Source organism: Megalopta genalis, chromosome 11 (assembly GCF_051020955.1).
Source record: "Megalopta genalis isolate 19385.01 chromosome 11, iyMegGena1_principal, whole genome shotgun sequence".
Lineage (NCBI taxonomy): Eukaryota > Metazoa > Arthropoda > Insecta > Hymenoptera > Halictidae > Megalopta > Megalopta genalis.
In genome coordinates, this window is record NC_135023.1 from 6,748,338 (window position 1) to 6,776,273 (window position 27,936).

The 27,936-nt window shown below is 48.1% G+C and overlaps 1 protein-coding gene across 3 annotated transcripts; it reads left to right on the forward strand.

The window, feature by feature from the left end:
* Positions 1 to 4,757: 4,757 nt before the first annotated feature.
* Gbeta13F (guanine nucleotide-binding protein subunit beta-1) lies at positions 4,758 to 27,690 on the forward strand. 3 transcript variants are annotated; one of them, XM_033480704.2, is made up of 8 exons: positions 14,317 to 14,504; positions 14,865 to 15,000; positions 17,258 to 17,779; positions 20,628 to 20,773; positions 20,844 to 21,149; positions 21,636 to 21,837; positions 22,242 to 22,458; positions 23,128 to 27,690. In XM_033480704.2, the coding sequence occupies exons 3-8, from the start codon at positions 17,723 to 17,725 to the stop codon at positions 23,232 to 23,234; spliced, it is 1,035 nt and encodes a 344-aa protein (XP_033336595.1). In that variant the 5' UTR covers positions 14,317 to 14,504; positions 14,865 to 15,000; positions 17,258 to 17,722; the 3' UTR covers positions 23,235 to 27,690. The 3 variants fall into 3 exon arrangements, with proteins under 3 accessions (XP_033336594.1, XP_033336596.1, XP_033336595.1); XM_033480703.2 differs by lacking the exons at positions 14,317 to 14,504; positions 14,865 to 15,000 and adding an exon at positions 4,758 to 5,350; XM_033480705.2 differs by lacking the exons at positions 14,317 to 14,504; positions 14,865 to 15,000 and adding an exon at positions 4,760 to 5,350 and having other exon boundaries at positions 20,856 to 21,149.
* The last annotated feature ends 246 nt before the right edge of the window (positions 27,691 to 27,936 follow it).

A 27,936-nucleotide genomic window follows, 5' to 3' on the forward strand; every position in this document is an offset into this window, starting at 1 on the left:
CTGTTTCGATGACTACGCGTGAATTTAATTGCTCGAGAAGTAACGGCAATAGCAATGGCAAAAAGGTAATGAAAGTAACAATGACAGGCAGTATTAGCAAGGGCAACGGCAATTGAATGCAAACGGAAAACTCGAATTATTGACAAGAAAACATCCTAACTAGATATACAATAGAATTCGTAACAAGTATGTGGTCACTGTACTCGAAAAATTGAGAAAACTACTGGTAAAACAAGAGCATGTGACTTACATTTCGATGCGATGTTGGTTCTGGAATTTGTAGTAGGAAGAAGTAAACGGAAGTAGCAGCGGAGTAGCAATAGCAGCAGCAAAAGAAGACAGCAGTAGGAGAGTGGAAGCAACACCAAGAAGTGCCCAAGTTCCATAACACACATTTAAGATTTGCATCGAAACATTTGGAATTTCGCCTTGAATCTCATCTTCTAAGAGCTTTCTTGAAACACGTCTGATTCCACCATTAGTCAAGTCCCGACTGATTGAGCTTTGACATTCAGCCGAGCGAGCACGAAGGGTACACCCCCTCCCCCCTCACCCCAATGACTTTGACGATCGACATTGTTGGAAGAGCTGTCTTCAAACACGTCTGATTCCACCATTAGTCAAGTCCCGACTGATTGAGCTTTGACATTCAGCCGAGCGAGCACGAAGGGTACACCCCCTCCCCCCTCACCCCAATGACTTTGACGATCGACATTGTTGGAAGAGCTGTCTTCAAACACGTATGATTCCACCATTAGTCAAGTCCCGACTGATTGAGCTTTGACATTCAGCCGAGCGAGCACGAAGGGTACACCCCCTCCCCCCAATGACTTTGACGATCGACATTATTGGAAGAGCTGTCTTGAAACACGTCTGATTCCACCATTAGTCAAGTCCCGACTGATTGAGCTTTGACATTCAGCCGAGCGAGCACGAAGGGTACACCCCCTCCCCCCAATGACTTTGACGATCGACATTGTTGGAAGAGCTGTCTTGAAACACGTCTGATTCCACCATTAGTCAAGTCCCGACTGATTGAGCTTTGACATTCAGCCGAGCGAGCACGAAGGGTACACCCCCTCCCCCCAATGACTTTGACGATCGACATTATTGGAAGAGCTGTCTTGAAACACGTCTGATTCCACCATTAGTCAAGTCCCGACTGATTGAGCTTTGACATTCAGCCGAGCGAGCACGAAGGGTACACCCCCTCCCCCCAATGACTTTGACGATCGACATTATTGGAAGAGCTGTCTTGAAACACGTCTGATTCCACCATTAGTCAAGTCCCGACTGATTGAGCTTTGACATTCAGCCGAGCGAGCACGGAGGGTACACCCCCTCCCCCCTCACCCCAATGACTTTGACGATCGACATTATTGGAAGAGCTGTCTTGAAACACGTCTGATTCCACCATTAGTCAAGTCCCGACTGATTGAGCTTTGACATTCAGCCGAGCGAGCACGAAGGGTACACCCCCTCCCCCCAATGACTTTGAAGATCGACATTATTGGAAGAGCTGTCTTGAAACACGTCTGATTCCACCATTAGTCAAGTCCCGACTGATTGAGCTTTGACATTCAGCCGAGCGAGCACGAAGGGTACACCCCCTCCCCCCTCACCCCAATGACTTTGACGATCGACATTATTGGAAGAGCTGTCTTGAAACACGTCTGATTCCACCATTAGTCAAGTCCCGACTGATTGAGCTTTGACATTCAGCCGAGCGAGCACGAAGGGTACACCCCCTCCCCCCAATGACTTTGAAGATCGACATTATTGGAAGAGCTGTCTTGAAACACGTCTGATTCCACCATTAGTCAAGTCCCGACTGATTGAGCTTTGACATTCAGCCGAGCGAGCACGAAGGGTACACCCCCTCCCCCCTCACCCCAATGACTTTGACGATCGACATTGTTGGAAGAGCTGTCTTGAAACACGTCTGATTCCACCATTAGTCAAGTCCCGACTGATTGAGCTTTGACATTTAGCCGAGCGAGCACGAAGGGTACACCCCCTCCCCCCAATGTCTTTGGCGATCGACATTATTGGAAGAGCTGTCTTGAAACACGTCTGATTCCACCATTAGTCAAGTCCCGACTGATTGAGCTTTGACATTCAGCCGAGCGAGCACGAAGGGTACACCCCCTCCCCCCAATGACTTTGACGATCGACATTGTTGGAAGAGCTGTCTTGAAACACGTCTGATTCCACCATTAGTCAAGTCCCGACTGATTGAGCTTTGACATTCAGCCGAGCGAGCACGAAGGGTACACCACCTCCCCCCAATGACTTTGACGATCGACATTATTGGAAGAGCTGTCTTGAAACACGTCTGATTCCACCATTAGTCAAGTCCCGACTGATTGAGCTTTGACATTCAGCCGAGCGAGCACGGAGGGTACACCCCCTCCCCCCTCACCCCAATGACTTTGACGATCGACATTATTGGAAGAGCTGTCTTGAAACACGTCTGATTCCACCATTAGTCAAGTCCCGACTGATTGAGCTTTGACATTCAGCCGAGCGAGCACGAAGGGTACACCCCCTCCCCCCAATGTCTTTGGCGATCGACATTATTGGAAGAGCTGTCTTGAAACACGTCTGATTCCACCATTAGTCAAGTCCCGACTGATTGAGCTTTGACATTCAGCCGAGCGAGCACGATGGGTACACCCCCCCCCCCCACCCCCCAATGACTTTGACGATCGACGATCGCGCGATCGACGGCGATCGATAATATCGATAACTGCGATTATTTCCAATTATTTAATATTCGTGATAATTTATTTTCCAATAATGCTATCCGGTGCCCGAAAAATTATTTCATCACTTAAATTGTTCATGAAAAGTACCAACGAGGTTTAATTAACACGTTCCGTGCCACGTGTACCATCGATGGTACACGCTTGCATGTTTACTTAGTGAACTGAACAAATTGTTTACAAGAAATTTAGAACCGAAGAATCAATTTCCACCGCAAGAATGGGCGTTGATAAGTTTTTGTTACGTTGTTATGTGTACGAGAATTAATAATTGCACGTAATACATCAAGTTTTAGTAAAATATCAAAGTGTGAAGATTCGAGTAAAAAAAGCTCGGCACGGAACGTGTTAACAAGAGATTTGTATAAATCGATCGGTGAGTTATTAAATCGAATTTCCTTCGTTAATAAATTTACTATTTCTCAACTCTTAATATTTATAACAATTCTGTTTGTTAAAAGTTTGATCAAGCACCTTACTGGCTATTTTGCCAATTAATTTGTTAGTGAAAATAATCGGTAGAATCAGACACATGGAGTAATATTTCGAGCACGAATGATACGAGAAATTATTGCAGCAGACGAGTTTCGTTGATAAATCAATTGCTCTTCGATGTTTAATATTAACGAGAAGTCTTATTGAAAATTATATTATTAAATAATCCCGTGGCTATTTCGTCGTATCATTTCGTAATGGAAATAATTAATAACGTCAAACATACAAAGCGATTCTTATATCACGATTTTATCGAAGCATCATTACATCGAAAATATACTATTGATACATTTATTATTTCTAGCTGTATATATTAATAATTATAAGAATTTCTTTTCCTAATGAAATCTTCTAGTACTCTGTAATGTTTAAACAAAATTAGCTAGCATAACTCGAAATAAAGAAAAACTTTTGATGCATAAATATTAGGTAATCCACTTACACGTGGATGTTAGAAATGATTGCTTAACAAATGCAAAAAATAATTATCTAAAGTTAAGAATGATTATATTTTTAAATATTTTAGGGGAAATTTCATTGCAATATCTCCAATGGTTCAAAAGTTATAATATAATGTGACTACATTTCTCGATTCGGAGAATATTCCTATTTGAATCGAGCTTCTTTTTCGTTCCTGATAGAAAATGCTGATGGCTCCATCTTGTATTCATGAAGCAGCTTCATATCTGTAGATAATATGTACCATTTAACGGAATCTGTACAGCAGATACCGACCTGCTGAATCCGTAAAATCACGTAACTACCCTAGCACCATAAGGTACGTACTTACGCAGACGAGGTATAGTTATTCCCCGATAGAAGCCGTTTCAGTTCCATTTCCTTGAGTTTGGTCAGTGCTTCCAGAACAGGCGCACCTGCCACCTAGCAGAGCATCGTGTACCGTAAAAAATGGCGCATTGATATTCATCGAAATGGTTCAAGAAATATGTTTCTCATTTCTCGCATGTCGATTCTACGAAAGAAATTGGTTCGTGCATTCTTTCGAACAGGAATCCTTCATAGGACAGGATTTTAATATTGATACAATATTATATTTATAATTGCTACGATCTTCAAAATTTATTGCTGCACCCGAATACGGGTTAAAAGTTCCCGTTTATAATCAAAGCTACTAGAGGAATCGAGACGGTTTCGAATCACAAAAATACTTCGAAACATTCGACAAACGTTAGCATCGGTGTCGACGAGCAAAAAGAAGATCCACGATTAAAATCGACGTTGCTAGGAGAGGAATCGACAAAGCACACAATCTTTAATTACAGATCGACGCATTCATGTTTCTATCGGACAGAAAAGCATCGGACGGACGTTCGAACGTGAAACCGTAAGAAGATTTTGTGCAGCAGTTATTGCAATTGAATTTTGAAAATGGCGGCTGGCGGTAATCGAGGCGCCACCGGTGCTCGAGTTTCTTCGTGGTCGTTCGTGGCTGTTCGTACGGGGTGCACGGGGTCCACGGGACTCGAATCACGGAGCCCCGCCCTGCCGCCCGCCAGAGCCGTGAAGCAGAGCAGCAGTAGCAGCAACAGCAGCTTCGCTTGCTTCGTGTCAGTAATCATTCTTTTTTATCAATGAAAACAATCGCCTGAGCGTGGTGTCGTTCGACCGAGGAGAACTTATTAGGCGGATACGTTGTGCCCGCGTCTACGTAGTACACAGCGGTCCCAGCAGTGACTTCGCGGGGAGTTAACCTTAAAAAGAGAAGTGGCGGTCGTCGGTGGTGTCGCGACAGAGAGAGGATCCGTTGATCGCGCGCGTCGTCGCCGTCGTCGTCGTCGTCGTCGTCGACGAGTGCCGTTTCTTTCGTTCCGTTTCACGACACGGTGTATCGGGGACGGAGACGGTGTGAAAAGGAAAGTGCATCGTCATCGATGTGAGCAGACCGAAAGAAGAGGATAGGGAAGAAGGCCCGCCGTTGCAGGAGAGAAAGAGAGAGCGAGAGAGAGATAGAGAGAGAGAGAGAGAGAGAGAGCGAACGAGTGATAGAGAGAGGAGCCGTTCGTGGGACATAGAGGCCGTTACGTCGAGCCGGGAATTTTGGCAAGCGTCGCTCCGTTAGGGAGCTCCAGGTACGATAATTACCGTTATCGTTTATCGTCGCGTCCCGTGCGCCGTTCCACGTCCCCGTTGGCCGTGTAATCGTTAACGTTATAATAGAATCGAGGCCGGCCCTTCGGCTGGATCGCGAGCAGCCAACATGGCGGCCGCCTAGGCTACGCTGTCAAATTTTCCCCGTTCCGTCATCGCGGTTATTTTAACACCGAGACCGTGTTTCGCCCGATTCCTCGCCCCGCTGTTACATTCGAGAACGACCGACCGGCCGGAAAATACTCTCTCGGACGCTCTGGAAAAGAGGATCGACGGTATAGATTTTTATTTCCCCTTTTTCGCAACCGAGACCGAGCCGAGCCGAGCCGAGCCAGTATCCGCCCGACCGCCGGCTCCGGGCGGTAATGAGATTCTTCCTGCTTAAGCTGAACTTTCCTCGTTCAAGAATTTCTACGGAGTCAGAGCGAACGAAGCTGTTAACCCTTTCCCCCGATAGACGCCGAAATCGAGCGGCGTTTGAACGTCGTTCGTGGAAACGCGACAGCGATAGCCGCTACGAATTATCTGTTTCTTAACTGTTCACGGCTGTCGGCGGATTTGTTGTTTCGAGACGACTCGGACGCGAAACCGGACACGAGTAACAGATGCCACGAACATCGTAGCCGTGGTAGATCTCTGTAGAATCGTGTCCCGCAACGAGAGGGTTAACGAGCATGGCCGCGCGCGGAATTTACCGACCGCACTCTCCGAACGCTAACCGGGAGAGCACTTTTCACCGAACTTCTCCGGTTGGCCGGCGATACTCCGAGATTACTACGAATTTACATAGGGGATCAATAACCATTAATTCACGGTGCGAGCCGAGAGGTATTTCATCATCTGTTAATTCACGCCTGCGTCTAGGATTTATTGGGTCGATGCGTGCAAAACGCCCGCTTCCTCGAGCCTCTGGTTATATTATTATTGCTCCAATTATTATTACCCGGCTTCATTATGCAATGCTATAATAGCGCGGCCGGGGTGATTCTATCCATCCTGTGCATTTTTCCGACGATCAACCCTGCCCGGGCCTCGAGTGCTCCGAACGTTTCGGCTTCCCGACCAGAGAGAAGCGTGGACAAATATTTATATCGTCCGGGGGACAATTATTTATTCGTCCAAAGGTCCAGGGTTGTGATCATTTATTTATTTCCCTGGCTTCGATACGAATTGACAGAGGGCTTTTATTCTTGGTAATGTAATTTTAGAAACAGGATATCGAGGGTAGAAAGTAAAATAGGATCGCAATTATATGCATGTTGTTACAGCTTCTTCTTCGTTTTATCTCGTCTCGGCCAGTGTATCGTTCGCGTTCATTATAATTCCACTCGCCACGATGAACCCCTTTCGATACAATTTCTTTCGCGATGATTAACACTTCGTACATCGCTGCACGAGAAAGGAAATTTTAAATGATATTTATCGTGTTACACGAGATCTATGCTTCAGTTTGTGTCCGTTAATAGACGAATCGGCGACAGCGTAATCGCGAAAAGGAGCGGGTCGGAGCGAAAGAATCGTATAAACGCGAGATCGAATCTCAATTTCGGTTCAAGAATGAGATAACCGGCTCGAGTGCACCGAGCGTAATTCAGTGACCCCGTCCGCGAAATATCGCAGCTAATTACCGACTTTTTCCTCGTCTATTTCGCGGCAGCTTATCGCGTCCCTAGAATGCAATCGATACGTCGTAGCCGGCCGGTATTCGGCGGACAAAAAACACGCGATATCTGCGGAGAAATTTTTTATTTTCATAAACATCGAATATGCCTGAACGTGGAGAGATAAGCAGCCACCTCCTTATCTCGCTTGTAGTTATATTCAGGGGAAGAAAGCGAAGACCGAGCGAAAATTGTGAGTCACATACCGCCGCGATAACCTCCAGGGGGGGGGGGGAAGGGTTTTTATTATTTCGCAGCTCCGGCAGCTCCACCGTAATAAAAAGGGGAGGGGTTGGTTGCATAATGGCGGGGGGTGGGTGCCGAAAATCGCAGGCGAAAACAAACCCGGCGTCGAGGACGCGATGCTTTTGCGAAAACGTGAACCCGCCGGATAAAAATACCGCGGCGCCGCTTTGTGCACCGGGTACACGTGCCCGCCGCCGAAAATATGACACTTTCATCATCCGGTGGCTGCACGTTTCATAATTATTGCCCGAGGCTCGCCTAGTCGACGCTCGCGACCGCTCTTCGGTGAACGATCGATCCTTGATCCGAGCCACGGCTCTTTCTTGATCTCCGCTCCTGAACGCAGCTGGAAATTATGGTTGACCGGTTAAGTAGGAGTTGACTTCCAATTTGCACGCGATTTCGTTCAGCTTTTGTCGCCTTCGCGTTAATGCGGAGGACTGCAATTTATGGTTTCATAGTTTTCATTAATCATTCCGTTAACATCTGTTGTAAACATTTGAATTCTTTTTTCACCCGAGCGCCTTTCGTGCGTCAGGTGCACCGTTTTCTTGACTCCTATCGTAAATTTGTGATCTTTGTGTTTTCCACGGGAATTCTTCTTCCCCTAAATAAATAAATAAATAAATAAATAAATAAATTATCTGCTACTGTATGCGGCGGAGTTTTCCCGGGGTTTTCTTTTATCCGAAAGGCTGCGTTATCTTTCAGGCATTCCATCTTGTTCCAAAAGATTATTATACACGCGTACAAACGGTTAGGGGTTCTATCTTACTCGAAGAGATATCGAATTTGTAATTGTTTAGAAAATGTTATGCTCGGAATGTTACGCAGCCTCCAATTACGTCTGCGCGTTCTTAATTCGCCCATCATAGCAGACCAGCATCCGAACTAACTTTTTCTCGTGTTGCTACAATAATTTATAACGTCGTATTTACTTGACACGATACCGGGGGTGGAAACAGAGATTTCTTAGGAAGATTCCCCTTGTCTGGCTCCGAGTTAGCCCGATTTTGAGCTATCCACCCTAGGCAGGCTCAGCTCCGAAGCCACCTTAACCCGTTTAGTTGAGAAAATATCGTTTTCTCGCTATTTTTAATAAACAACAGTTTCATTTCTTATCTCTTCTTACTTTATGAATTACGTTAGGACTAAAAGAGGTGAAAATTCGCACTTGGAGGGTTAAACGGATCACTTCGCGGCAAACCATCGCCGGTTATCGAACATCAGAAATGAACCGTTTTGGAATGGTCATGGTAAAATTCGATGAATATTTTTTTTCCTTATCTTGGTGGCTTTCCTAGAGCGTCGAGAACTTATTTACTCAGCCGATGAGTCAGCCGAGGAAAACGAATGGCGAAGGAAGCATCGTAATCGGGTGCACGGCCTTGAGGGACTGGTCAGCAACGTTGAAAATTATCGTTCTTATCAACGACGACACCGTTGCTCCATCTGTTCGTCGATCATTCGAGGGTGGTAGTCCTCCTGTCGAGGAAGGTTTTGCTGGTCGAGAGAAACTCTGTGGTTCTCGGTAAAGCGTCGAGGAAAGCCGCCGAGCCGTAGGAGCGCGCTATTGGCCGGCCAATTGCTGCGGCAGCTGTCTTAATCGCCTTTAATTGGTTCGAAATATAAAGTCGTCGCAGTCCCGAAGACAAGTGGCGTGTCTCTTCGTCGGCAATTGACAGCGTGCCACTCGAGAGATGCGACGCCGATAGCCCGGCGTTGTCCGATATCGGTCCTGCACCCTCGATCGGCCAGGAATCGATCGCTGCCACGACCAGCGAACCGACTCACCAGATCCTGATAGCCGAGCATTCGCTGACGGTATATAGTTCGATAAGCGAGCCGATCAATACGCGAAAAACGATACTCCGATCGATCGAATCGCCCGACCGTCTTGAGCCGTCTCTCTTTCCCTATCTTTCTCCCACCCCTCCCTCCCTGCATTCTGTAATATAAAGTGCGCTACTATTCGACGAGCGTCGCAGAATTGGCTCGCGTTTGCGATAACGCTCGGCGAGCAGACTTGATTCCAGTATCTGCAAATACTGCTTATCAACCGTGCGCTCGAGCCAGTCGAAATCTTCGCTGATAAGCAAGCCGCTGCGCGATCTGTTGCCGCGAGCGTTAAGAATATTGATACGCGAGACTCGGAAGAGACAAATAGCCGATGCAATTTTTCCGAAAGTTCCCTAAAACGTTTCGCTTTTAAGCCCTTGCTGGACCACGTCAAGCCAGAGACGGTATTCGTATATTCTATTTTGCTCCTCTTCTAGGATTCGCGCGACAAACAAACGTGTCTAATTGGAATTGCTTTGTAGTAGATCAAGCTTTCTAGACTTGGGAACTAATAGACAAAATCGACGCCTTCGATAATGTTGAGGCAGTCCCGATGCAGAAATTTTGTTCATTTCCATGGCAAATATCGAGCAACGCGATAGTTTTTTTTTGAAACCGCAGGCTTGCTCGATAAGAATTAGATAAAGAGACATAAGTAAACAATGTAAACTTAGGTATTATCTATTTCCACTATGTTTTCTAGATAAGCCTCACGCGAATTTGCATAAATCGGGCAGGTTGGACTAGGGTAGTGGAGCTGGTTACCGTGGAATGACCGATTGCTGCACCTTTTTTTCCGGGCAGAATTATCTTCATCCGTATCGAATAATACATGTTACATTTCTGTACTAAAAAATGAACAAGCCAAGAGAATTTCACATGTCTCACACGATAAACATAAAGTTAATCGTGCCCGAAAAAAGACCTACGCTACCCTGATCAAAATCGAAACAACTCGCTTCGAACGTGTTCCCGATATCCGCAACAGAAGAGAAAAGAGCTTTCCGAGCAGAACAGCTCCTGTTCTCTGATAAATAATAAAGCACAATGATAGCTAATGACGATCGCGTTTCGCAGCACGGTTAGTAGGTCGCCGGCTACTCAGCGAGCGCGAAAGCAATGCCAATGATGTATTCCACTGGCAAACCCCTGTTCCTCCCTTCCTTCCTGTCACCCTGCAACCCTCCTCTCGATTGCGGGGTCACGTCCTGTTACGAGTTCCCCTCGTCCGCCATGGGTTATCCCTTCTTCGACCGTTCTCGTCGCACGTAAAGACCGCTACATCGTACGCAGCGAAACGAACAGCAGCAGAAAAGGGTTGTCGATTTAAAAGCTGAATTCTCGCGTTGGTTGCTTCGTTTCCAGTCGAATGTTGGACGTGAGATCGTTCTTCGATCGTTCCCTCTCAACGATAGATAACGATTCAATCCGTTTATTAGGTCGAGTCGCAAATAATTTACTCTTTTATATAATATTCCTTTTGTCAGATATTTAGTTTGTCTTTTTTTTAAATTTTATTTAGTATCTAGTTCGTCACGATTGTACCTAATAATTTCGTTCAAGCTTAATCTCCGGAGGGAGACGATTCGAGCACCGATACCGTACGATTTCTCATCGATCGAGTAGTCGCGATAACGGTAATCGGTACGATCGAGCGACAGCTCTCCTCGGAAGAGTCTAATTTCCTCGAGGCCGGTCCACCAGCCTTCTGGATTCTTGGATAATCCAAACATTCAAGTGCCTGCTTCTCGCTCCCTTGCTCTCTGACGTCACGGTGGCTCGTAAAAATAGCGAAACAGTCTATTCGCGGCTTAATTTCTTCACGCGGCCACCGAAGAAGATCCTTCGCCTCTTCGGAGTGCTCGCCGATGAGAATCGCTGTGTTCCTCTTCATCCCGGATCAATTGATACATCTTTATCGGCGGTTAAATATAGAGGATCGATTCGGGAAGACGTTAAACTCTCGGGGCGAAATAGAATTCTCGAAAGAAAACCGCCCGGTATCGGTGGCGGCTCCCGTATTCAGGTTAGATCCTGACGTCACGGTCTGGCTTCTGACGTCATTCACCTGCCGTCACCTCGCCGCAATGTATCGTCCCGCTCCGGATCGCTTGGGATTCGTCGAGCCAGCACAGCAGAACAGCGCGGAGCAGAGAGCACGTCCTCATTTTTGCCGGAATGTTTGATGCGGCATTGAAAAATTTAGCGAACAGAGGAATCCTCAACTGGCTAATTACCTTCTGTCCAGCTCTCCCAGATCACCGATTAACCGAGATCGCACGCGCGCGCACGCACTCCGACGCTCCTTCGGGATCTAGGCAGCGTGTTTCCTTCTTTTTTTTTCTTTTCTCTCCGAGAGAAACTATCGATCTTCCTCGACCCCTCGGGACCTCCAGAGGGGGACGACAGCCGGTTTCGGGGTTGATTTTCCTTCGGCCGTCTTTTCCCTCTTATGGCAACAATGGAAGGTTCGGATCGGTGACTCATACCTCCACCTGAATTAACTTCTTTGAATTGTTAATGGCCAGGGGCTCTAGGTTCGCTCTCTTTCCGCGACATCGACGCTGTCGCTCGCTCGCTCGCTCGGCGGTTTACGTCTGTCTTCGCGATCGATGCTTTCATAGGGAGAACGCGTCGGACAAAACGAACAAGTGTTTCTCTTTGCGGTGCAGTTTGCAGATTGATTGATAGATCGATCGGCTTGCGTCACGGCTTATTTTAAGCGGACGCGTTCTTTATTCTCGTACTATTCTCAGACGATCCGCGTCCGCCGCGCGCCGAAAGTCGGAGAGGACTCCCCTGCGAGAAGCGAGCACGTCTCGCGGGGATGATTTAGGCGGAGGAGCTGCGACTGTCGTCGCGAGTGTACGGTTATCGAGAAGTTCGACAGAGTCCAGAGACGGCGGAGTATCGCCGCTGGAAGCTGATCCTCTCCGATTCCACGCGTTTCGAAAGTAGGTCGTGCGCCGATGCGAATTACAGTCATCAGCTGTAATGCCGCTCTATCGTTCTTCCGAGGGAACGGAGCCGCTGTAACGAAGCTGCTTTACCTGCGGATACTTTGTAATTAATATCGTTAGGCCCCGTTTGATCGCCATTTACATTCAATTATTCTTCGACCGGCGTCTCGATGCTACTGCTGCACGGCTTCTAGAAAATCTCGCTGCCACGATGCAGAGATAACGCCGCCCACAGTTAGCCGCGCCGTGTTTCGCTTCGTCGCTCTGGCCGGCAGAAGTTTGCTTTTTCAGTAGCCGTTAGGTTCTTCAACTTTGCTGCTTCTAGGTAACGCCGCGAAGTTGTCGAGACGTTCGATCCTAGGATGAAGCACCTGCGGACAACAACTGGATAACGGAACGATTATATCTACTTGGTCGCTCTAGATGGCAGAAGTTTGTTGTTTTTTTTCAATTGATGAATCAATGACGAGCCCTCGGATCATCTGGGTTCTAGAAAACTGTGTCAGCCGCTGCAGGTGCTAGCCTCTAGGGTGAACGACCTGTACAGCCTATAGCTGACTCGCCCTTTCAATTGCGAAAGCGCCAATTAACTTTTCCACTTTGTCCTCGAAGAAAAGCGATTCGATTCTGCCAAAGGGCTGTCGTTTGATCGACTGGATTGCTAGGAAATCGGTGAAACCGAGACCAACTAGGCCAGCTTCGTGAACGGTTGTATCGCGGAAAAGGTGGTGGACAGAGGGTTCGTCGGCTAAACACGGGGCGCAGCTGCTGATTGGAACGGCGCGTTCGCAGGTGCGACTCCAACAGGCGTCCGAACGTAATCCGTCGGCACGTTGCTGATCGGTCAGGCCTTGCCTGGCTTCTCTGCCATCTTTTGTCGCCGCTGTTAAAGACCGTTGGGCCGTGCCAGGGACTTGCTCGAAGTGCACACTTGGTGTGAGCTACTTGGCAGCCTCGCGGTTGTACACAGTCGGTTCGAAGCAGATGGGGAGACTAGGAGAGAGAGAGAGAGAGAGAGAGAGAGAGAGAGAGAGAGAGAGAGAGAGAGAGAGAGAGAGAGAGAGAGAGCAAGTGCGAGAGATCGTATTGGACGTTGACCCGCGTGGTTCAACTGTTGCTCCCATTCGTGCATCCGGGAACGCGTGTAGGACGGCCTAGGGATCCCGATGATAGAGGAGCCTTCAGTCAGATAGGTCCGCCAGTCTCCCCCACCAGCCCCGAACGGCTGAACAACGACTGATCCACGCGAACATCGCACGGGAGTTTCTTCCTTGATAAGGGCGATAAACGGAATCTGGGTCGAACAAGCTCTAAGCCACAGACACGTTTTTCCGCGACGAATGTCGTGAACGCGGTCCCGTCCATTAATTACACATTCCTCGGGAGAGGCTGGACTCCTCTCTCCGAAGCTGCATCAACATTTTTAGATGTATCGCTCGGGCAAAAACGGTGATTTCACGTTGGTGTAATGGAATCGTCGCGAGGGTTGATCGATAGCACCCTCAGAAATGAATGGAATTTTGGAGCACCCGGGGGACGCGACGATACCCTAAATTCTAAACTGGAAGGATCTTCGGGGTTTCATTTATGAACGCTGGACAAGTTTTCCAGCTGGTCTTGGTACGTTCAGTTTCGTAGGGCGCGTAGCGCAGAGTTACCTCTGGAGTTACTTCTTCGAGAGAGCGATCATAGGGAGATCTTCCAGGTACGCGTATCGTGCGTAGGTTCTCGATGGGGGTGATCCTGGAAAACCGCCCTGATCTTCAAAATTAGTTGCAGCGCGAAATCGAACATCGGAATCGTCTCTTTTTAAAGATTCGAAGTCGTTGAAACTTCTTCCGGCTGTCTCCCGGGGGATAGACCCTCGAGAGGGATGCTTCGGACTGCCAGCAATCCGGCTCACGATTTGAAAATTCGTGTCGCTGTCGAGTCGATCATCGGAACCAGCTCTTCGGAGAATTCGAAGTCGGAGAGAAACTTTTCCCGGGCGCCTTCGTAGCACAGATTCTCAAAGGGGTTGAAGCCGCCCTATCTTGGAAACTCGTTTCGTTGCCAGAGGCTGTAGTTTTCCGTGCTGCGAGCGGAGGGACGGTTATCGTAGAATGGGAACCGCCAACGGCAACCTGTCACGCTCGACAATGGCGTCCTGGCGACGCCGGTAGTCGGCCGGTACTCGGGCGCCGCGGCGCCAGCGTCGCTCATCCCTTCCCTCTGGTTTCATCAGCCCAGGCGGTCTTCTCTCGAAACCACCGCGTCGTCCTGCCTGGGTGTGGTTCTCGAAACCCCGTCGAAGATCGGTGCGTCCGGCTTTGTGGGTCTCTTCGTTCGCCCTTAGTCTTATTCGGACGTGTCCAGCCAGTGGACGTCGACCAGAAGAGGATTCGCTCGCGTGTGCACCCTGACTGAGCAACAGACGAGGAGGAGAGAGGGTAGTAAAGCTGAGAACGTAGAGAAAGAGAGAGGGAGAGAGAGAGAGAGAGAGAGAGAGAGAGAGAGAAAGCGGCGAGGGAGTGAAAGGGGCGAGCCACGACTCTGTTCATCGATTCCTTGCTTCGACGGTTCCTGTGAACGCGACATGAAAAAAGAGCCGCTCGCACCAATGGGCGCGATTCACCGGCCCTCGTACTACGTGTGCGTGCGTGATCCTCTTCCGTGCTAGAACTCTCCCTTCCTCTCACCCTCTCCCGCTCTCTCTCTCTCTCTCTCTCTCACTCACTCTCTCTCTCTCTCTCTCTCTCTCTCTCTCTCTCTGTCTGAGACACCTTTCGCCGGAATTTCTGGCGTTCCAGCGGGGGCGCAATCTGGCGGTGGAACACGGGCACGGCCAGGCTACTCCTCGCCCTCCTCGAGAACGTTGCACGCCGGGAGGTTATGTTGCCGAGGGATCCATGACGCTCTGACGACGGGGGAAGACGGACGGAGCGTGTAAGTTCACCTGGAACTGCCTCTTCGAGCTCTCGATCCCCTTCTGCGAAGCTTCCTGGCACTTGTTGAGACGAGAACCGCCTGGAAATATTAATAACAGGGAGTTCGCCCTCTTGCACCCTTCGCGGAGGTGTCGAAGTGGCCCCGGGGGTTGGAAGTTGAGATTCGGAGAGGAACGTGGCCTGTCGAGCCTCTCTTCGCACTTGTTGAGAAGAGAATTATGCTACAAAATGTGAATACCAGTGATGTACATCTTTGGTGGGGGTGGTGAAGCGGTCGTGGGGGTTGGAAGTTCGGTTTCGGCGGCTAGAACGATTCGGTTCGCCCTTCGTCTCCTTCTGTGAATTTTTCCGGCGCTCGTTGAGCCGCGAATTGTCTGGAATTGTGAATACCGCCGGTGTACACCCTGTCGCGTACACCCTCTCTCGAGACGTCAGAGTCAGTTCTAAGTTCCAGCGACGAGAGCGATCCGGTTTGCTCTCGATTTTCTTCGGTGAACTCTTCCGGCACTTGTTGAGACGTGTACTACCTGAAAACCTAAATACCACGGCGACGGTACACCCCCTCGCCGTCTCGCCAGGGGTGTTGGAAGTTGAGTCATAGTGTCTAGAGCGAGTCTCGGTTTGCTTCTGTGAATTTTTCTGGCACTTGCCGAGAAGTGAGCCGCTCGGAAACGCGAGCAAGGGAGCGGACCCTCCGTTGCACCCTCGGCGAGGGTGTTTGAAGCGATCCGGAGGGTAGGAGCTTCAGTTCCAGCGACGTGAACGATCCACCTCCGCTTCTGTGAATTTTTCTGCAACTTGTTGAGAAGCAAACTGCCTGGAAATGCGAATAGAAGGGTGTACACCCTCCGCGGCGTCCTTGGCGGGGGAGGGTCTGAAGCTGTTCTAGCTGTTCTGTTTGCTTCTGTGAATTATTCTGGCGCTCGTTGAGAAGTGAACTGCCTGGAATCGTGAATAATGGGGAGCTCGCGCTCGGCTGCGGATGTTTCTGGAGAAGTTCTAGAGGAAGAAAGTTGATTTCGAGTGATGAGCAGCGGTTGAAAAGTGAACGAGAGAAAGAGAGAGAGAAAGAGAAGTAGGCAGGTGGTGTTCTTGGTGCAGGTGTTCGACGCGTTCCTAGGGGTCGAAAGTCGAACTCTTACGAGACAAGGATGTTCGTTTCGCGAATTTGTCGGCAGGTTAGTTTCTACGGGACACCCTGTATAGTTCTCGGTTTCATCGTGGTTGCTCATGCGCCGAGCGACCCCATCGGTTCCGGAAAATGAGAACAACTTGCGTTAGATCGACAACCCTCGGATTCCCCGGGTTGTGAGACCTTTTGGAGGTGAAGGATGCTCGTCGCCGCCGAATTCCGATGGAACCTGAAAAATCCGCAGGCCTATCTGTCGCGAAACTCCGTTCCCCTTGTTTCTCGCGCGGTTCGTGAGAATCCGGCCGATGCCGAACGAGCTCGATCGTGAGTTTCTCGCGAGTCTTTCCAACGATTACCAGCAAATTCGTAGATAACGCACGTCTGCCATGGTCGCGGTCGGTTCGTTAGATAAAAATAGCACGTTCCCAGCGGAATCCTCGCGCGTACGACGGCCCGCTTCAAGGAACGCTTCGTTTTTCTTTCCTTTTTTCCCGTGAATTCAAGCCGGGAATAGGGGAGCAAGCTGGAAACCCAGAAGCAGGATGTCTTCTTTATCTACTCGAAGATTAATGACGCTCTACTAGCGCGCTAACGAAAAAAATGTGCTGTCCGTGACACGAATGCGCTTTACTCGGCGACCAGAATAGAACGATTAATGCGTTCCTGCTTGTACGGTCCCGTGATAGACTAATATTCCGACAACTAATTAACCGCTCGGAAGCAAGCAGTCCTCGAACTTGGAACCTGCTTAAAGATTCACCGGGCCAAAGATCAAACTCGGAAGTCTTTTCTAGTTCCCCGAGAGATTATAATTAACTAACGATCCGGAAATGGACTGCAAAGTTTGCGTCAGGTACCTTTGGTATTTTCGATCCGAGCCTTTCAAAAGGGACCAGCCGGATTCTTTTCATTTTATCGGGACGCGTTAATAGTAGGGTTCAGAAGTCGATCGGTGCAAGTATGTGCGACGCGTTATCTTTTCCTTTGGAGCTGCCGCCGATCGATTTCTAAGCCCGTTGGTCACAATCGGTCCCGAAAGTTTGCACTTTTTACGAGCCAAATCGGCAGCGATCCGTTTGCTTGTTCTCGAAGTTAGATCTAATTTTGACGAATCTGTTAACAGGGGTGGCAACGGTCTCGCTAGGAGGTGTCGAAGCTGGCGCGAGGGGCGGGAGAGTCAGCGGTGGCCTGACTCTGGTTCCGGTGGTAGCGGCGGAAACGGAAGCCGTGCAAGAAGCAGCAGCAGATCTGAGGGAAGCATCAGGCCCGAAAAGAGAAGAGACCGGCGAAGCCAGTTGGAGAGGGAGACTCGATATTCTTCTTCTCGTTCTTCTTCTTCTACCTATTCCTGTTCCCGGTGGTGGAAAACTCGACGAACTGCGTTGCCCGTCGAAAGAAGCGTCGACGGCGTGACACTGGGCCCCAGCTACCTTCCAAGCTCGAAGGCGAACGAGATAGAAGCCGCGAGACCCTCGAGAACCACGTTTTAAGGCTCGCCGGGGGTTCAACCACCTCCACCTCCTCACGAGACACCCTCTACCGCCCTTGACGGGTGTCCCCGTGACCGACGTATCGCTAGACAGACATCATGAGCGAGCTCGAAACCCTTCGCCAGGAGGCGGAAACTCTCAAGAATGCTGTTCGAGTAAGTTCGATCTTTCCATCGCAACCCATTCCCTCGTTTCAACCGCGATTATGCCATTAGGGTTGATCCTTGAGCGCGCTTTCAATTTCCGACTCGACGAACGCAATAATTTCCGCGACATGTTCATTGTTCAATTTCGTTGAATTGTTACATTTTACTTAACATTGACAGAGTTTGTGTGGACCATTAGTCGGACCCCGGAGTTCGCTTAAGGGTTGACTCGAAGGGACTACCGTTCGCACTTCGGATACATTTTCTTCGTGCGTTATCTCGACCAATTTATCTGTTTTTCATTACAAATATTTGATGATTACATGAAAAATCTAAAGATTCTTTTTCTCATAAGAAATCGTTTTGCGATAATGAGGTTTAGCATTGAAAAAAGGCCATATGACAAAGCGCTAAATTGTAATAATAATTTTCGCGTGTTTCCTTATAAACGAAGCATGGGGATTTAATAATGTACGGGGGTGGTTTAATAACTTCGCTTAGAACAAAGGTTTCCAGGATTGGTTTCAGTGCTGGTTTCTATCGCTCCCCACGCGGAATTCCATATCGCGAGAATTTCCTGCCAATGAATTATCTGGAAACCGTGAACGATAGCGCGGCCTGCTATCATTGGGCGGTGTCCCGTTCGACGTTAGGGCGTTTTAGCGCGAATTATTTCTACGGCGATCTATATATTGTAGGCGGTAGTTCGCCTAGACAAGGGCTTGGGTGCGTCGCTGAAATTGGCCCGACACTTTCACACATTCTCATTGTTCGCCGGCGGTCTCGGAGACATCGGGGACAAAGCAACAGTTCTCCATGCAACAGCGGTGTATTGTCTCAAAAGAAAAAAGTCTAGGGCGTCTCTCTCCTGCCCGAAGTGCACTTGGCATTAAACAACCGACCCCTATCCTGTCCCTAACGAGTCAGCGATTTTTTATTTTCCGTCGTGCTCGACCCTAAGGGCTGGAAACAAAATCGCAAACATTATTTAGAAATCCTCTTCCTCCTTCGGCGCATCTGGAATCGTTCTAGTACGGAGAGCTACGTCTTCTTAAACCCCGTTGGCAGCTCCAACTTCTGTTCATGGACGTACAAACATTTCTAGAACCAGAAACTAGAAAATATTTGGATTCCGATTAGTACGTTCCAATTTGAAGAAGCTGATGCGATAAAAGGTCAGCTCCATTTTCGAGTAGCGGCTTGACCCTTCGGCGGTCGGAAATCAAACATTTCGTTCGGTTACGCGGCTAACGAAAGATCAAGATTGTTCAGTTTTCCTGTTATTCGAGTCTCGAATACGCGTTGCAGTTTTCCGTGGAAAATGTTCTCGGTACTTGTCCGCAAAGGGTTAAAAATGAAACGAGCCTGGAAACTATTGCCGCACCGCACCGGTACGAAACGCGCCTGTAATCAATCGTGGATTACAAAGACGTGCACGACCGTGCCCATTTTTTCTTGAAAATCGATACTCGATATCGAGATAGGGTCCCTTTATAAATAGTATTAGGAGATCGCCTGCCCTATCATCTCCGAATCTCTTTGAAATTGGGCCACACGGCTCTCGTCCCATTCAAGCATGTAAGACCGAACAATGCGAGTCCCCTTTGTGTCGGGCATCGTTCGTAAAAAAGGAGAAAAAGATAGCCCTTTTCGACCCCCGTGTGTTAGCCGGGGGTGGGAATCCGGCGCGATTCCTTGGTCAATTAGTTCGATCGTTTAAACAGTCGTCGCTGTAGGAGTCGGAAGTTCCGCGGGAATTAGAAGCCCTTTCCGGTGGAAAATCCTTGTCGATGGCGATTCCTGTGTGCATGGTGAAAACGTGGAAGCCCGGAGGTGTAGTAGTAGTAGTGTGGTGTGTGGTGGTGGTAGGGCGCGGCATAACCGTCGCTTCTCTCTGATCAATACGCCGCCGTCCCTCTCTCTCACTCTCTTTCTCTCTGTCTCTCTTTCTCTCTCTCTCTCTCTCTCTCTCTCTCTCTCTCCAGCTTTCGGTCTTGTTTCTTCTCGACGCGTGTTTCTCTCTTTCTCCCTTCGTCCAGCGTGCGTGAAATTACACGCGTCGTCGGCCGTGCACGCTAATGCGCCGCCTGCGATAAATAGAATCAACGTTTTTAACGTGCCACGTTCCTCTCCCTTTCTCTCCTTCTCTCCCTTCGCTTTCTCCGTTTCTACGATTTCGAATCGGCCACGGACGCGACACTCTGCCATCGACGTTTTCCTGGAAAGCTCCCCGCACGTATCGGCACGAAACACGCCGTTAATTAGGACTCTTCAACTGAATCATGACTGCATTCTTCGAGTATGAGCACGCTGTTGCATTCCCAGTCGTCGCGAAAGGTCAACGCGATCATCCGTCGCCTATCCAACGTCTGTTCCTCCCTTTTTTTCCAGGCCCTAAATCCTCTTTTTCTTTTTTCAAACAGCCGAACATGATACATGGCTGGCCACGCGACTTCTGACCTTCCGAGATTTTTTCGTCAGCCACGTTTTCCCATCTAATCGACGCCTAGTTTTGTCACAGATGTTTCTCTGATCGCGATGTTTTGTGAATCACCATAGAGACGACAGTCTATGGTTCGCTATAGTTTATGAAATAAATTATGCATAGTTTGAGGAAATTATCGAATTCATTTTTAGGCAGAACGTTGTCGAATTGTGTGTCGCAGTGCAAATCACACGATCGAGCGGAAGCTTCGAAAATTTGGAGATTTTAATGAAAAAACGACGACTACTCCGTTCATAGTTTCATCGATTATAGTAGTTGAACTTCGCGACTTCGGCTCCGACTTCCTTGTTCCCCTGTTCCCCTGTTCAATGATTCGAATGTTCGAGAATTAATTCGACGTGTTTTGTACAGGATGCCCGGAAAGCAGCATGCGACACGACGTTGGTGCAGGCCACGTCGAACATGGACCCGATCGGACGGATACAGATGCGTACGAGACGCACGCTGCGCGGTCACTTAGCCAAGATTTACGCGATGCACTGGGGCAGCGACTCAAGGTACAAGCACCGTCTCATTTTGATAGTTAGTAGCGGAAGTATCGAAGTGATTGGATCGATGAAACAACAGCTTGGTTAACAGAAATTTAGTATCGGCGTCGCAAGACGGCAAGCTAATCGTATGGGACAGTTACACCACGAACAAAGTCCATGCGATCCCCCTGCGATCCTCGTGGGTGATGACCTGTGCGTACGCTCCGTCAGGCAGCTACGTGGCCTGCGGTGGCCTGGACAACATTTGTTCCATCTATAGTCTGAAAACGAGAGAAGGAAACGTGAGAGTTAGCAGAGAGCTGCCGGGACACACCGGGTACTTGTCCTGCTGTCGATTCTACGACGACAGCCAGATCGTAACCAGTTCCGGGGACATGACTTGGTAAGGAACCGCTTCAACGATCCCTCCCGATGCCATTTCTGGATCCTCGTTAATCCTTAGCCCCGTTGCATCGAGTTAGACCGTCGCTTGGTTAGATTGGATTTGGTTAATTCAGATAATTGCCCACAAAGTACTGAAAATGCTACATTCCCTAAGTATGAACGATGATTGCTAAGACGCCGAATACAAAAGTAAAGAAACAAGGTAATGGTAAAAACACATGAACGATGCAGTGAACAGTCGCATACTTCTAAATACGTACAGTATTTCCCGATTCCTTACCAATAACAAGAGGCAAGGGGTTGAAGTAGCTAGAGTAACCTGCTACCCCTAGGAGGCCGCAGTAGAGGGTTTAAATCGAGTTTGGATAGAGCCGAGAATGGTCCGTGTTTTCCCTTGTGTTCCCCTGCTTCCCAATTGGTAATTATGTCAGCCGTGGAAGTGTTCGAACCTCCTCGAAAACGGATACTCTTTTTGCCGGACCAGTTCCCTGTGGGACATAGAGACTGGACATCAGTGCACCTCGTTTATCGGACACACGGGAGACGTGATGTCCCTCTCGTTGGCACCGGACACCCGCACATTCGTATCCGGTGCGTGCGACGCCAGTGCAAAACTCTGGGATATTCGCGAGGGATCGTGCAAGCAGACTTTCCCGGGTCACGAGAGTGACATCAACGCTGTCACGGTGAGGATCCTCGCTTTCTTAACAACTTTCCTCCGCTCGTCACGCTACCGTAATCACTAGACTGCGGACTTTATGCGATCACCATTTATCATCGGCGGTTTACAAAATTGCAAGCGCTAATCGGTACTTAATTCAGTTTCGTTTGATCTTTTATTCAGTAACATCCGTCATTGTCAGAGCCAGGAAATAAATACCTTTGCGCATACCCTGGATTTTCGAGTATTTATGATATTCAGAAATTGTTCGAATATGATTTCACAGTTTAATCGAAGAGAAGGATTTGGTCCCGGTTTCTGTTGATCTAAGATTGCCCAAAGAAGCGTGATATTGCATAAGGTCGAAAGACTACTGATTGCAGAAAGGGTGCGGTACGACTAGTAAAAATGAATTTTGACGCTGCACAGTTCTTCCCGAATGGATACGCTTTCGCGACGGGTTCGGACGACGCGAGTTGCAGACTGTTCGACATCAGGGCGGATCAACAACTGTCCATCTACAGCCACGACAGTATTATCTGCGGTATCACGAGTGTAGCGTTCAGCAAGAGCGGTAGATTATTGCTGGCCGGCTACGACGACTTCAACTGCAACGTCTGGGATTCGATGAAGGTTGAACGAGCCGGTACGTCCTCGTTTCTCTATTTAACAGCGTTCAGAGAGAAGAGAAATTTCATTTCAAGCCCTTCTCTCTCCTTTCACGCGGGAAAAACTTCGTCCTGTAGCGCACTGTTGAAATAGTTCAAGGAACACGGAGAGTCGAAAGCACCGGCTACAACACACGGGACACTTGGCTCGAATTGCTCGCTAATTAGATTAGCAACAGGCCTTCTCCGATTAACGTCTTACTCTGAGACGAGGGAACATTATCGTCCTCGCGTTAACATTCTGTTGCTTGCGCCTTCCTTGTGCATCTGCTTCAAAATTTCATTCAATTTTGTTAGGCGCTGTCCAAAAGTATTTCAAATCTGGCAAATCGGCAACCAGATTGATCGAATTGGTTAAAGAATCTGGGAACATGGTTAAGGATTTCTTTCGAAATTGTTCGAAGGAGGCTTCTTCGAGTAGCGCAAGGAGCCTGAAGCTTTAAGTATTCTATGGGGGAAAGTTTGGTTTTAGGGTATCGCAGCTAAGAATTTCTTTTGGAACTGTTTGATGGAGAACGTCGCGGAGTCTTCTCGAACTAGCGCGATGGAGTCGGAGACCTATCATTAAATTTTCTGTAGGGACAGTGTCGAGGCTAGTTTTAGGGGATAAACGGAGGTGTTGGCATGATCTGATTTTTGTCGAACAGGAATCCTGGCGGGCCACGACAATCGCGTGTCCTGCCTAGGCGTAACGGAGGACGGCATGGCGGTGGCGACGGGCTCCTGGGACTCGTTCCTTCGTATTTGGAACTAACTTGGGGTTCTCCCCAAGTCGTTCCTCCAAAGAACCAACTGCAACCAATCAGCGTACAGTATAAGCATTAAGTACCACCACCTGACCACCGAAGTCGGCGTGTCCGTATCCTCGATGGAGGCGAGCTACTCGCCCGGTTCACCGGAGTTGACGTTGATCAGAAAGTTTGGACCACCGACAGACACCAGCAACAGCAGTAGCAGCAACAGCAGCAGCAGCAAAAAGCCGAGCAAGAGCAAGTGCAAGAGCAAAGGTGACAAAAAAAGCGTTGGCACGATGGGCCACGAGGCCGGGAACAGTAGCAGCAGCGGGAACAACACCACCAGCAGCAGCGGTAGCAGCGAGTTCAAGAGCGTTTTGGGTTGTGGTGGCAAAAAGGACTACCGGAGAAGCGTCGTCGACTTGACCTGGCGACGCGGCAAAGTCGGCGATAAGATCACTCGTGAATATCAACGCTTCTAAGCACGAGAACTGTCGTTCGGACGTAATTATTCTTATCCAATGACGATCGAGATTGAGAGTGAGAGAGAGAGAGAGAGAGAGAGAGAGAGAGAACGAAAGAGAGAGAGAGAGAGAGAAAGAATAAGAGAAAAAGAGAGCGAGAGAGAGAGAGTGAGAGAGTGAGAAGCGTGAAAGCCATAAAACGGCAGAACGGAGAGCAGCACCAAGGCAAACAGAGCCAAATCCTCTCCGACACGCCGCGCGCACACTTCGTTCTTCTCCGACTCCCACACACGTTTCTCGACGATACTCGAAGAGCACGTGCTGTTACCATAACTCCGATAGCTTCTCCTCGAAGATCTTCCCGCTCGAAGGTTTCTCGGACCCGGACGATCACCGATAATCATCGCTGCCACCTTCGGTGCTCGTCCGGCAAATGGAAGGGGCGTTTCATTTCGAGGAAAACAATAAAATGGGTCCCGAGAGCGTATTCACTGCCGACGAAGCGCCGACATAAGGCTGCTCCTACGGCGGTTGATGATTTTCATACGTTTCTTCTCGACACGCACGAAAGCAGGAGTCGTACCAGGCAAGACTCGATGAAAGAACGAAAACACGGTCGCTCGTGCGCGGCACAAAAGCAAACACGGTCATGAGAATTCTATATACATATTTGCATATATATATATGTGTATAATATGTTATATATGTGTATGCATATGTATGTATGTAGATACACATATATGTATCTATATATGCATATATACATGTATGTATAATGCATACGCGTGGCGCACACACAAAAACATGACGTATGTCGACGACGAGCAGTCAGGGTTACGATAATCTCGCATATTGCATTCAAATCTACACGCACACACCGTACGCACGTGTATTAAAGATACGTACATAGGGAACTCCATCACATACATTTGCACACGAAGGCGCAAACGAAAGGCATCTGACACGAACGCACGTGACGACGTGCGGGTCGAACGCACACGTAAACACACACAAACATCTCCAATCATGTTAATCTGATTTTCTTGTACGGCCGACTCTTAGTTTTTCTTTCGTTTCGCCCTCCCCGACTTTTGATCCCCATAATCTTTGCGACCGGAGAAGAAAGAGAGGAAGCATATCGGCTATCGATGATCGTCGATCCGTCGAGCACACCATCAATACCTTTAATTTTTATAGATGTATCGTTATTTATTTTGTATAGACCTCTGTTACGGACCATCCCACTCGCACCTTACTTCTTCTTCTACTTCTTCTACCATTTATCCCTCCAACTTCTTTTCTATTCGTTTTCTCCGCGAAGCTGAGTGAATGTTCGAGCTTTCCAAGAGACTGAACCCGAGAGTGAACGTGTTTCGCATGTGCGAGGATGAGCGAAAGGTCTCGAAGACGCGGCCCAATCAAAGTGCGGGAGAGAGAGAGAGAAAGAGAGAGAGAGAGAGAGAGAGAGAGAGAGCGAGAGAGGAAGAAAGTGACTACCAAAAACCGAGAAAAGGAGACGCAGAGGACACAGGATGAATAACAACTCTGCACGAAGCTCCTTCGTCCGATTCTCTCGCGCGCATTTCGTCGAAGTTCGGAGATCGTTTTAAGAAAAAGAGGAACATTGCTGTCGAGAGCCCGACAGAAGAAAGAAGAGAAGAGAGTTCAGGACAGAACGCACGGAGAGTATCCTAATTTCTGTGCAGTTCGCCTCGGAGCACGAAGAGCAAGGGGATATTTAATGTAACGTGTAATCGTTTAGTTTGTAGCCTCCATTCCTTAGAATCCCTTCTAGATAGAAGACCGAGAAGAATTCCTCCTAACTCTCGCCCGACAAAACGGATGACACGCGCGCACAGAGACACACACGCACACATACAGATACACAGTTTTCTTCTGATATCGGTCGTTAAGCACCGACACACAAAACCGAGTCCTCGGACGCGACAAGGAAGGCACGTGTTCTTGACGAGAAAAGTCGTCCCAGAAGTTCCTCTGAAATAGGACCCAAAGAATCACACCGATCGAAGCTACGGACCGCGAGACCAAAACTCTCTCTCACCCCCTCGTCGTTCTTTCGTCTCTCATCTCCCCCCCCCCCCCCAGCTTCTCAATCCATCATTCTTACACTCTGCCCTCTCATCAGTTGTAAAACGTTAATTTCTCATTCATTCTTTCGTACGATGTCGCTTTTGTTACGTATCCTCCTCGAGTTTCTCATCTGTCTGTCTTCACTGTTCCCCTCTGTCTCATATCCCACCCGTCACCTTCTTCATCGTCATCGTCGTTATCGTCATCGTCTCCACCAGTCCCCACCCTCCCCCCACTGTCCTCTTTTTGTCGGAAAAAATAGGTGTTTAAACTGTGTATGCATTTAAAGTAATAATATTAATGATACTGTTTAATATTAATATTAACGATGATTGTAATTTATAATTATTAATATTTAATATATAAGTATCTAAGGAGATAACGATGGATCAACTTGTTCAGTACAGCAGGATTACGGTCCGATATCGCTTTCCGGCGACCACGCTGCCATAAACCGTGTCTTTTTATTCATCTCTTCGAGAGCAGCGCGTTTCTTCACTCTTTTACGTGGAATTTTTCCTTTTGATTCCATTGTACCACCGATTCTCTTCGTCGGCATTGTTCTCTCTTCTTTGTTTTCTATTTTTACAGTTTTGTTTTCTGATCGATTGTTCGTTAGCCCCGCGTCTGATCTTTTCTCTAGAGTGTATATCTATGATCGTGTTTTCTGTTTAGTATCATTTTTGGCTGAGAGAAAGTGAGAGCGCGAGAGAGAGAGAGAGAATGAGAGAGTGAGAGAGTGAAGCGTGGCTTCCGGAACGCGAGCAAGCAGCAATTGTTTTCCTATAAACGGGGACAGGCACGCGTAATCTGACTATGAACTGTTAAGGATAGAACCAAGTAAATCTCTGAGAAGTTTCTAAAGGCGTTATAAGAGGAACCTTCATACTTTCTTGAACGGTACACACGTTTATAATCGGTTTTTTGATATAACTCTTTTTCGACTAATCTCGCTTTACGTCACACGCCTCCATATCTTCTAGCGACCAATTAGGCAAACGAAGGGGAAAAAAAACAGAGGAAAAAATTTATCGACGATCTTTTTCTCCGCGCCAAAACGAGAAACGGGAGAGAGAGGTCCTTCTTCCTTCGGGATTTCGCGAGATCGCCCGTGGTTTCTCGCGAAAGACGAGGAACCAGGAGATTTTCATCGATCTCTCGAGATGGAGGAAGAAGGACGCTAGTGGAAAATCGCAAAAAAAATGAATAATAATAATGATAAATGGAAACAGAAGATCTGTGCTTTTTGTATTTCGCGATTCCGTGGCCTCTCGGTGGAGGCTTCTCATTTTTGTATTTCGAAGCCTCGAGCCACAGAAGCAATATGGTTTCTTATTCTTTGTACGAATACGAAAAAAAAAAATATATATATATATATATATACATATATATTTACTGTCGACGAATAGCATGCAAAATTAACGATTTATTAAGTCTCTAGTCATAGCGCAAGAGAATGCAAGGGAGAGAGAGAGAGCGAGCGAGAGAAAGAGAGATAGAGAGGAAGCAACAAAAAAAAAGATTGAGTAACACCGGAAGAAGACGCTAAAAAGTTTGCGAATGCAGAAGACGCACCCTCGTCGTTTTGTGTTTAGTTCGCTTTCCGTTTACGGATTCCTTTTCGAGATGTTTCTCTTGTTCATGGTCAAGTGTGCGAGGAATCGTTCTATTTTCTTCTTCGTTCTAATTACTTTTCTTCTTCTTCTTCTTCTTCTTCGTTCTGTTTCTTTTCTTTTTTCCCTTCTGTTTTTTTCTTTAAGAAAACGTTCTGACTTCTTTGAGCGCATGGGAACACAATTTATTAAATCGAATGCGACGCATCTCAAGAATACCACGGCGTGAAAGCAACAGAGAAGGAATCAGCCTTTTTTTGGAAATCGTAAGAGTATAAAGGTGAATAAAAGTACTTGGAAAAAAATGACACGTGGCGTTTCAGTTATTTTTTCGCACCGTCGCTGTTTTCTGTTCGATTGCTCGTCGTTCCCCATTTATGTATTCCACTCGGATCGCATCTTTTTGTGTTACCGTTCGATTCGATCGATCGATCGGGGAGAGACCGAGTTCTCTTGGGTCCTATTTCACGGAAAAATCGATTGTTCCCAGTGCGATGCGAGAGAAACGGGCCGAGGAAACAAAGAGGAAAAACCGAGAAAGTCACTTTTCCGTG

Excerpts from the sequence above, each read along its gene's own strand:
- Gbeta13F (XM_033480703.2), top strand. The coding sequence starts at position 17,723 with ATGAGCGAGCTCGAAACCCTTCGCCAGGAGGCGGAAACTCTCAAGAAT. Across the intron at positions 20,774-20,843 it reads CACTGGGGCAGCGACTCAAG|CTTGGTTAACAGAAATTTAG; the intron begins GTACAAGCACCG and ends ATGAAACAACAG. Across the intron at positions 21,150-21,635 it reads AGTTCCGGGGACATGACTTG|TTCCCTGTGGGACATAGAGA; the intron begins GTAAGGAACCGC and ends TTGCCGGACCAG.